The 11,890-nt window shown below is 39.7% G+C and overlaps 1 protein-coding gene across 1 annotated transcript; it reads right to left on the reverse strand.

The window, feature by feature from the left end:
* Positions 1-6,624: 6,624 nt before the first annotated feature.
* On the reverse strand, positions 6,625-11,890 carry adrb2a (adrenoceptor beta 2, surface a). The gene is made up of 2 exons (XM_086308338.1): positions 11,735-11,890; positions 6,625-11,412 (listed from the first exon to the last, which is right to left on the reverse strand). Exon 2 carries the CDS (start codon positions 11,410-11,412, stop codon positions 10,159-10,161), a length of 1,254 nt encoding a protein of 417 aa, XP_086164464.1. The 5' UTR covers positions 11,735-11,890; the 3' UTR covers positions 6,625-10,158.

Here is an 11,890-nt window from a genome sequence, read left to right on the forward strand (position 1 = left end):
AGATAATATTATCCAATAATGTTTGACATTTTAAGGTAAAAAATCCTGCAGTATTAGTGGGATGGGACTGGTATAGGTAATCACTTGGTAATAGTGCGGAGGAAAACTCCCTTTTAAGAGGAAAAGACCACAGATCCAGGCTCAGCGATTGTCACCCCCCAACTGCAGCAGCTGGGTGGTGACAGGAAAGAGAAGAGAGAAAAATGACTACAGTTGGTAACATCTGAAGCAGGTGACTTTGCTGTACAGTTTAGGACATCCACACGCTCTTGCAAACTTTTCTACCACGCCATGTCATTCTCTGGACCACCTCTCACCTCTGCTTTAGGATGATAACTCTTCTTGTCTGGCTACCTTCTCCTTCGCTGTTGTAACAGATGAGTGAGTTTGTTTCACCCACCTCTAACGTCATGCGCGCGTGCACGCACACACACACACACACACACACACACACACACGCACACACAAGGCTATCATTTTTCAGTTTGTCCCATTATATACAGCGTGTGCTCTCTATAATATTAAGCAAAGTTACTGTCTAAGGTTGACTGCTCATCCTTAGACGAGTTTGGAGCAGGATGAATTTCCCCTGCTATCAGTGCCCTCAATAAGGTCGAGGTGAATAACTACAGAGGCTTGTGATGAAAGTTTGGCCGGCAGGATTTACTCTGGTTTCACTCCCTGCCCCTACAGATTTTTATTAGGAGAGGTTCATGTTGACAGGAACTGTCTCTCCTTATTGGACGTGATCCAGATATGAAGTGGAAAATGCCTGGGTAAGCAGGTTTTTCAAGATCATTGCATTTGAACTGGTGTTATAAAGTACATATATAATGAAGTTCTTCCACCCATTTTTAGTCCACTTTCTCTAATACATTAATAGGGTAATTATTGTATTTTCCATTTTATCCACATTCAATCTTAATTTGTGTTTGCTTTGATTAAAAAAACACTGGGAAAAAAGGGCTTTTTAGCATTCGTAGAATATTTCTTGAATGATATATCATTACACTGTGACGAACTTCAGGGAAATGTACGCAGCACAGAACATGGTGTGTGTCCATTTACTTGATAAAGTAACAGCTGCTGACACGTGCCTGACGGAATGTACTGCCTATGTCGTACTATTTACTACTGACCCAAGAAGTGTTTTAAATACAATTCATAGCTTCCATTTCACATCCTGTGCTCCCTCAGTTATGGCGTACTACTGCATACTTCTTCACCACTGGACACTAACCATGAGCCCATAGGGCCAAACATGTAAACACACAGACATTAGAAACATTTGTTAGCCAGAGCTGCTCACCAGCATCACACCATATCCATGGCTGCAGCACCATATTAGGGTTCAAACTGACAAGCATCTTTGTTTCATGAGTTGGGGAATGCTTATGGGAATACTGTTGTGTCAGAGGGACAATCACACAGTCTAGTTGTGACGAGCCTGGCAAGACTGACTGTGACTTTACACTTTAGAACACTACGTAGTACAACATTTGCTTTCCTGTCTTTGTTTTCGTTTCTTTTGTACCATTTAAAAGCTGTGAATTCTCCAGACATGCTTTCAAACAGGTTGTTCAGCCTGCCAGTCGTACAACAGAGTCACAAAGGTAAATGCATGGTAAATGTAAGCTTTCACGTTGCTGACGACTGTCAGTTCAGCGTACACCACAACCACTCTGCCACTTACCATATGGAAAAGAAATAGTAAAAACATATATGATTTACTCATGAAAGTGGCCACTTTCATGAGTAAATCATATATAAATCATATAAAGCTTACATGATTTACTCATGAAAGTGGCCACTTTCATGAGTAAATCATATATGTTTTTAGTAAGTATACAAAACATACAAGTTTCATTATATAATTTTTCAAGGGATCTTATATGTGTTTTCACTCTTGTATGCTTTTCATACAAGTTTCATACAAGACAGATAAAAACTTTATAAGATTTATATATATCTTTTCCATATGGGTTACCTTAAGAACTGCAGCATAGCCAGTAAAAGAGACACTTTAAAGTTAGCAACAAAGAGGCAGTTGCTTACAGAATACAGCACAGTCAAATTGATTGCTTGGAAACAAGTAACAGATAATTGAGCCATTAGGGAAGCAAGAAAGAAACAGAGAAAGAAAAAGACAGGAAGTCAGGCACATTTTAAAAGATAATCTTTTACCGCATCCCTTTTGGCCAGCTACTATCAGCAACAGGAAAAACATTAATCAAACTTGAAACAAGAGCCTGACACTTGAAATTAAGTAGCACAACACTCCCTGCTTGCTTTAAGCAGTTAACATATTTTACATGTGGCCACCCATTCCCTCAGTTAAAAAAACAATCCTGACCCTCTGTAAACCATAGACAGAATGTATTTTTCATCAACGAAAACCACAAGCAGATTTACGCAGTTTGTAGCCAAGTCTGTTCAAAAGAGCTGCTCGTGCACATTATTCACGAGTGCAGTGTTGATTTAGTCCTCTGTTGGACTGTAAGACACATGATATCGGGAGCTTACTTATTGTCATTTGCAGTTTACATGAAAAAAAGTAAATAAGAAAACAGAAATAAAGCAGTCAGCACAAAAAAGTGGTTGCTTATTGATTGAACGCAGTCAAAGACAAATCTTAAATGATCATTTAAGGTACGTGAAGTAGGAAAAAAAAGATGGGGAGTGGGGCAGAAGGAGGGATAGTTTAATATCTACTCACAGAAGAGCACCAAGCTCTCTGAAAGCTTATAGCATGCGCTGAGGGAGTGTATTAGCACATATTAATTTGCATTGTTTATCCCAACCTACGGGTTGTACTTCTATGCTTTATGTGTTTCGGAGTGCTCATAAACCATAAATGATATCAGACTAATCTTTGCATCAATGATATCAGCTCTGTCCTAATAATATCTTAAAAATTACTCACAGTAAAATTTGTATGAATGAAACTTAAAGTCCCGTCAGCACTATGATATTCTAAATAATTCATTACTATGTATTAGCCCAAATTTAGCTTTCTTCCATCCATCCATTCGCTTCCGCTTATCCTTTTCAGGGTCACGGGGGGCGCTGGAGCCTATCCCAGCTGTCATAGGGCGAAAGGCGGGGTACAACCTGGACAGGACACCAGTCTGTCGCAGGGCTAACACATGGGGACAGACAACCATTCACACTCACTCGCACATTCACACCTAGTGGCAATTAGAATTATCCAATTAACCTATCCCCACAAGCTGCATGTCTTTGGATGGTGGGAGGAAGCCGGAGTACCCGGAGAGAACCCACGCAAACACGGGGAGAACATGCAAACTCCACACAGAAAGACCCCGGCCTGATGGTGGAATTGAACTCAGGACCTTCTTGCTGTGCGGCAAGAGTGCTAACCCTAACCACCGTGCCACCGTGCTGCTGAAAACATCATTTCATTAGCTTAATTATTAATTTCTGAATGCTGAAACTTCTTTTTGTATGTAACTAAATAAACACAAATACAAGGTATTGCAAATATTGTGTATACTTAATATGGAAAGCTTCCATTTGTATGAATAATTTCTGGCATTTTATTTCAATTAAAAATTGTATGCCCATAAAGATAGATGAATTTAAAAACCATTGATGATGGATCTCACGATAGGTGGAAAACTAGAAGCACAATACTGGATGTATGCCGACAATGCCGTTTCCTCTCCTTATACTTGCAGCAGCTGCTTAGGGTTTGATCAAACTATGCAAATGTGCAATCAACAGGAATGATGTTCATGATGTGCAGTAAAGTAAACATGCTAGACTGGAAATTCTGTTTGCATGCAGATTATATTGAAATAGCCATTTTTAGAGCCGATGGTACTCCACTACAAATTTGCTTACAGTAAAACAAACATGAAAATGCTTCAGGCAGCCTGTAATGATACATTCGGGATCTCGCTTCCAAGATCGACAAATACAAGCCAAAACTCTGTAACCAATAAAATTCCTGGCTTCCACACTGACCTGAAGAAATTTATGTATAAATGTATGTATCAATTAATTGATTCTGTGGCCATAGTGGCCTTAACTGTACCAACTTTAAGTGACAAAAAAATCCTCCTGCTTCTAAAAAGTTTGAATCAATTGCACGTTAGTGTTCTGTTCAATGTTTACTGCATTTGAGTGTTCTCATGTGTTTTTTTTTTAAATTGTATTTCTTTTTAAAATATTGAGCTGGACTAGAAGGTCTAAAATAAACACAGTTACACACTTAATGCAATAAACTTAACAAGACACCACATTTCACTTTTTTCAAAGCACAAGAATTACCATGTTGGACAACTATGTGATATTAATAGTTACAAATAATAAGTAGTAATAAGTGAATAATTGGTGATGTCACTGCTACTGTGCTTAAATGTGTGAAACTTTCACACAGTTTGATCTCCTGTTTACATTTTGTCAAACTAGGGTTAGGTTATATACACTTGTGAGTCTAAGTAATAACCTCTTACAGGCAGATTTGTGTCCATCCAGCAAAACAATCCATAAGCTGTATTTTTTACATTCTCCACTGGTTATGACAAAGTGTTGGTGCTGAAAGAGGTAAAAGGCCCAATGTTTAAAAAAAGAAAAAAAGAAAAGAAAAGAAAACAGTTTTGATTTTTTTTCTGCTTGTGATCCTTCTCTCTATTTGTTGTGAGACTTCTCTGGACATAGTGAGAACGTGAGAATAAAGGTTAACGTGCATGTCACACACCAGAAGGTCGACGGTTAGCAACCCCGCTGATAAAAATCCAGAGGGATAACATTTCACTGAGCTCTCACGAACTGCCAACTTTTTCTTGGACCGGCCTTGTTCTCCTTTCTTTCTTTAAATTGTCACACCTAAAGCATGCAATCAGCTGTGATCTTATTGCTCAGTAGTTTGGTTTGCAGTGATTGGTCTGAACTCATGAGCGCAGCCACAAGCTGTAAAAATGATATGTCCATTGCTGGTGCTATGTTAATTTCACAAGAACTGAGGTATTTATATCTTGTAATGTAGAGATGTAAATCCTTTTTAGAGAAGAGAAATGATACACTGATCTTTTTGTTGCTCACTGGAGATAAAAAATAAATAAATAATTTGACACAGTTATGACTAAAAACATTTATGGGATAAACATAGATCATTTTTGGTTATGACAGAATTACCAAACAGAAAATATTTTTGAAAAGATGTGTTTTATTTACTTTGGCCTTTAAACAGAGTGAAACACATCTTTCAAGGTCACGTTTGCTTTTTTAACCTTAGGTCAGGTGGATCTAGTTTTTCAGAGGGGGACAAACTTTAATTTGCGATGTTCCTATGAGTCCACAAACATCCACACGTTCTCAAATACACACAGACGAACGCACTCACACAGACACACATGGTAGCAGGTCTCTTGGGAGAAGGGGAACTGCAGACATAGCGGTGCCTCGGTCACTGTAGTCACCAGGGTGCCAGGGGACATATCGATCTATCAAAGACAATGTTTTCACATAGTCACACCCTGTATGCAGCATATCCCTGACACGATTAACATATCTGAGAAAATATTCTTCCTGTCCCAAAACAGACTCTTTCTTTCCAGAGTTTTCCCTCCATGCTACTTTCTTTTCCCTCTGACTCAACATGGTGGGTCTCTATGGGAAAATGGCGTTCTTATCTAGCTCTTAAGGATCAAAGTCTGTAAAGCTTGATTGTGGATATTACCATGGAAGGACTTATTTGAGTGGCTTGGCACATAAGTTGGCACAATATTAATCTTGCAGACCCGTGTATGCGTGCATCCCAGTGCCTCAATTTCAGTAGATGTCTAAAACCCTGAAATAAGACGCATCTGCCGGGTTAGCCCGGATTCTGATATGGCATTCGTCCAGGACCCTCTACAGAGCAGAAAAGGCCACAGTGTAGATGTTCTGTCTGCGTGGGGAGTTTAACCTCTAACCCTGAAAATGAATATTCCTTAGGGTGTGGAGAAATTTTATCAAGCTTCAAAGCTAGTCACCATTTTTTTTTTATCGTTCTTAGTATACCTATAGAAACTGTAGTATGTGACATTATTGAAAGTGGCTCATTTTACTGTTTTGCATGATGTAAAAAACTGTTCATAAAATAGTAAATACTTAAAATAGTAAATCAGTGCCCAGTGTTCTCTACTCAGCATGAAAGGCGTAATCATATCTCCAGTGCAAAATCCTTTTCTATGAAACTGCATTCCTAACTATGATGACTACTCTTAAGGTTTTCAATCTTCATTCTGCAAACGAACATATTTTATTCTTGAAAGAAACATGAAAAATGCTCTCCACTCCAGCTTAGTGCCAAATATCGAGACGTTTTTATGGCTCTATATATTTCTTCTATCCTCCTCCCTTGGATTTCTGGAATAGAATTAGGTGGTCTGTATAATGTATGATTACTTGGAGCACTAGGCAGACACACTGTTTAAAAAGGAAAGTGGAAAGATTTTAATTGTATCCCGATGTCCGTCCTGTCCATCATTCCAGATCACGTTTTGATAGTTTTCCCATACTAAAATAGACTTAACTGCAGTTAAGCCTTCGAGCCTGACGTATCCTTTACGTGTGCACTTTAATGTGTATAAAGGAAATGCACATGAGGACATTACGTGCAACATGTAAATCATTTATTTCCATACAAATGTTACATCACATATATACATTTTTTTGTAATAAATATCACAAGACACCACATATTGTAACAGCCTCCGATACCTTAACAAACAGTGACAAGAACTTGTGCGAAGTTAGCTTGCAAACATTTAGTAAACATTTAGTTAGCTGAGTGACAGCTTATTCACCCCGGCCACGAGAGGAAAAAAAAAAGAAAAAAAGTATTTCACATACTTTTTTATATGACGGCTTAAGCAATATTTAACATTTGTAAAAATTCACATTTACACATGTCAGTTTCTCTAAATGCTTCACACTGAACAGCATCTGTGCTGAGATGCTACAGTCTTTATTTTGAGCTGCGAACAGGAAGAAGAACTTCCATGAAAATATTATGGTACAATTGAATAGGCAAAACTGTTTAAAGTTCATGAACTCCAATGTCTATTTGGTTATTCGAAATCTCTAAAAATTCTTCTTGAAAGTAAATGAAAGTCCTATACAGTGCTGCTTTTAGGATGGTGAATAGTTTAATTAAAATCATGACTAAGTTGTTCTCATGAGCAAACTTTTATTCAATCTGAACAACTGTGGTTCTGTTAGAAAAGCACTGGTTTTACCCCCACCAAGACTTGTATCATATTTAACTCCAAGATATTGATTGCCGTACAAAAAAATATATGTGTGAAATGTGCATGTCACTTTGTAACATAACCTCTAAGACTTCTCTGTAACCCTGAATCTGTTTTAAAAAAAAAAAATTTTTCTGTGTGTACCCACACTAAATTCGCTTATCTGCTGCAAGACCGTGGTGGGAGAACTAAATGTGGACTGCAAGCATCCGTAGGCAAGGTATGTGGTTAGAAACCATCAGCTCTGCTTTGCTTGGAATGTTATACTGTCAGCTATTCATTCAGGACTCATTGCACATAACAGTGTGGCGTCCTCCAGCAACAACGGGAGGTGAAGTCATGCATCCCTTATTATACAGCCTTATTGATGAAACAGTAACCATGAGTAACTCTGAGACAGCTGAGGTGCAAGGAGAGGCCACTGCCAGGAGAGAGCAGTGTGGATATATAGTTCACAATCTACAGCACTTGGGCTCAAACTGATCACTTTTAAAGGAAATGGCACAGAAGTCCACAAACACCTCACTACAAATGTGAAGCTGGCATGCAAGAGATCATTTGTGCATTACTCCTAAAATTACACTTATTTAAGCTGCAGACCTTTTAAACTCAGCTATTTGCATCTTAATAAAAGCAACACAGAAAATGGTCTTGAGTCTTTGACCGTTTTGTGCTTCGCGTAGACTGTACAGTGAAAATGTTGGGAAAATGCAGACCAACATGTCTTATGACACCCAACCCCTGCATTTACTTTGCTGTAAATCTGTTAAAAAGAAAAACAGATAATGAGCTCGACATCCTGGAAAGCTTGTTTTTTCACATGGCAAACAGTGACGTATGAGGATACCATATTTACGTCTATTCCTAAGGTCTGCAGCAGCAGCAGTGCTGATCGGACATAGCAATACAGTACATGGAGATTCCTCTGAGAGAACAAAGTTCACAGTTTTTACGGCATCAGCAGACCTGCACCGGCAATGCTACATGCACTTTAACACAGGTCACTAACACCGATTTAGATTTGCAGAGAATCTCTGGTCCCCCTTCTGCCACATTTAGCATGCTGATCAAGACATACTAGAGACTGCCAAACTGACTGGGGAAAGGGGTTCTGTCTGTAGGTGCACCTTCATTACTTCTCTTAAAACTAATGATCTTGCACACCGTTTACTGTAAGTCGCAAAAAACAAATTTGCTCCCATGACTATCTGATCTCATGTTAAATTGCCCCTTCGGATTTTATTCTAACCTGCATTGTTTATTAGAGAATTAATGTCGGAAACTGGAACAGCTAAGGCACTGTTCTATGGACTCCTGAGTGTCTTCTCCAAAGGTTTTCTGATTTTCAACTGATTTTACAACGGAGGCACCTGTGAGAGAGCTGTGACAACAGTGCACTACTAAGGGCTGTGTTCTTTTTCTTCCTCTCATCTATCTTTATTAGCCTGAATATTCACCACCGCCACATCTTGGGTGTGGAACTTTGTTATCGCTTGGCTATTTTGACAAAGTGTTTATTATTACGTGTGGTTTGTACCCTTGTGCCATGACTAAGGAAATGGCTTCTCTGGTTTCAGTAAACAGTGTACATGCTGAAACAGAGCAACCACAGATTTTAATAAATAAATAGGGCTTGTGCAACAAAGGGGGCTACTGTAACTGTTGCATAGAAGGAAAAGGAAAGATGAATAGTTTTTCTTACACTTACATAATGGCCATATTGCACCGAGTGACATGTAGCACATAAGTCGACCACTTAACAGAATGCAAGAAGTGATGGGTTCTGACTGTGCAATAGCAAACTTTAAAACGTGCACTTTTGAATTTATGTTAATAACAGCTGCAAGCTTCAAAGGTCAACACTCAGGATTAACCGCATTATCTGTAATGGCATCCACTTTGCACTGAAAGATTACGTACATATATCTTCGACCTGACAGCGGAATCTGGCTTAGACAACATATACAGGCATGCAAGTTTTGACCAGCCTCTCTTTGACGTAGGTTTCATCAGTAACTCGTAGATTACTGTAGATTAACCATCATATCTCTAGTGCTATCTCCCTGCAATGGAAACTCAAATGCAAGAGACTGTAAAACACTATAGGAGGGAACAGGACCTCGTAACATTGCTGAGGAGTGAGACAGAATGACTGAGACAGGTTTCGCCACACCTGCTTTTGATCATTTTTCCGATTTTCCAATCGTTAAAGGGAAAAAAAGAGCAAAGTAAAGCATGCCAGATTATAATCTCGGTCAATTTGGAATGTGTTTCTTAAAGCAAAGCATCGAAGAGGTATTACGTTTAACCCTTCACCCTCAATCGTTTTCTGATTACTTTGCTCTTTGTGCCAAATTGGCATGTTCGGATGAAATTTACAACCTCCGATTGCTTCTCTGAAACATTTTATGCTAATAAAAACTGTGGGATCTCTCTCCAGATCAAAGATAAACAACATGGCTACAAATTCAGTTGAAGCCAGACAATTAGCAGTCATACAATCCACAGGCCATTTAGTAGAGTAAATAAACTGCTGAGATGCTGCCCTACTTTAACTCCTGCGGACAGTGACTTAATGTGACAGATGGTCAGCTAAGATGCAAATATTGAAAAGGTATGATGAGGTAGATGTGAAAATTCAAACAAAATAAAAAATGCAATGAACGCACACAAAAGGGAAATGTGAGAGACCTACAGTTTTGTGTCACTGTGTTTGAAGAGGAAAAGTGACACTTTACTCAGCTGAACAGCTGAGTTATTGTTTCTTTAAAGTCTCCAGAGACTCTGTCAGTCATTTTTGACTGGCCTTACCTTCATCAGTCATTTGAAAAAACTGTTTACAATAGCAGTGTAAACATATCTGGATTTCCTTGTTGACAGAAGTCTCAGTGCTTCAAGTTTAAAGGACAGTTGTTATACTCGTTACAGTCATTATGTCTTTGCTGCAATTCCCGTTGGGGTCCACTGCTCTGTCCACAACTGGGGTCCCTGCTCCTTTCCCCAGAAACCCTTCAGTGGGGTCACTCTCTTCTGAGTTACCTTTACTCCTCCCCTGCTGCTCACTCTGCCAGCTGTGCCTGCTATAGATGTATCCATTCACAGGTCCAGGGTTGGTGAGGCGGTTCCTATTCATACACAGGATTTCCTTGAATGCATACCAGAATTCAGGGCTCCGACAGTAAATAAGTGGGTTGAAGGCAGAGTTTGCGTAACCTATCCAGTTAAGTACCATAAAGGTGATCGGGCTGTTCACAGCCCATATAGCCTCCACCACGTTTAGCACAAAGAAGGGCAGCCAGCACAGAGTAAAGGTCCCCATGATGATGCCCAGAGTCTTCAGAGCTTTGTGTTCCCGAAGGCAAAACTTTGCCTTTTTAAGGCCACGGCCATTATTGGCCTCCAGAGAATTACTGTTGCTGATGTCGCTATTATGAAAACGTCCAACGCTTTTGTCTATCTTTTTCAGTTGGCGCCTTGCCTCCTGGAAAACTCGACTGTAGACAAAAATCATGATGACCAAAGGGATGTAGAAGGAGATGATAGAGGAAGTGATGGCATAAGCCTGGTTGGTGTGGAATTCGCAGCAGTTGGTTTCGTTCGTACAGTTTCTAGCTTCAATAGTATCAGCGGTCCACCACTTCATGTGGATGGGCAGGTAAGATATCAGAGCAGCAATCACCCAGACCAGCACCACCACAATGCGAGCTTTGCATTTGGTCAACATCGACTGGTAGTGGAAGGGAGAAGTAATGGCCAAATAACGGTCTATGGCGATGACACACAGGGTCTCAATGCTTGCAGTCACACAGAGCACATCAGTGGCAGTCCAGAAGTCACACCAGAAATTACCAAAGTACCACGTACTGGAGATAATTTTACAGGCACCGAAAGGAATCACAATCAGACCCATGACCAGGTCGGCACAGGCAAGCGATGTGATGAAATAGTTGGTGACATTCTGGAGACGCTGAAAGCGGGCAATTGCCGTTATGACCAGGATGTTGCCAAAGACAATAATCAAAACTAATAAGGACATGACCATGCCCAGCAGGATCATTACAGGGGCACTGAAACCTTCATCAGTCCCAGTTGAATTTGATGACGAGTTCATCGCAGTCATATTGGTGTACTCTGAGGTGGTTGTATTTCCCATCTGAAGAGAACACACATGAACAAAACACATACACACACACACACACACACACACACACACACACACACACACACACACACACACACACACAAACAAAAGGAGTGAATTTTACAAATTCCGTTAGTTTGTTTTTTTAATTCTGCCTAATTACAACAAAAGAAAATGAAAAAAAATGCATGCACATAAATCTAGCACTAACAAAAAAGAAAAAGGAGACCAAAGCTTACTGCGCAAAAACCACATACATAAACAGTATATCAAGTTGGCTTCAGGCAAGCTTTAAAACATGCTAAACAAGCCAGACAAAAGCAGAAGTACAAACCTCCACAGGTTGCAGTCGTGTTTCCTGGCTCCCATACAAAGTAAAATGTCACTGTTCAGATAGTTCCCACAAAGCAGCGAGTATCACATGTCCCAGCTACTTTCTGCTTTACTTGATCTGCGTGTGTCTCACTCACTCAGTCCCTCAGCTGAGCAG

This window comes from Aulonocara sp. 'chitande type north' Nkhata Bay, linkage group LG2, assembly GCF_057382095.1.
Source record: "Aulonocara sp. 'chitande type north' Nkhata Bay isolate Kocher_YH1m ecotype deep benthic linkage group LG2, A_spYH_male_GT1.1, whole genome shotgun sequence".
In the NCBI taxonomy this organism is placed as follows: domain Eukaryota; kingdom Metazoa; phylum Chordata; class Actinopteri; order Cichliformes; family Cichlidae; genus Aulonocara; species Aulonocara sp. 'chitande type north' Nkhata Bay.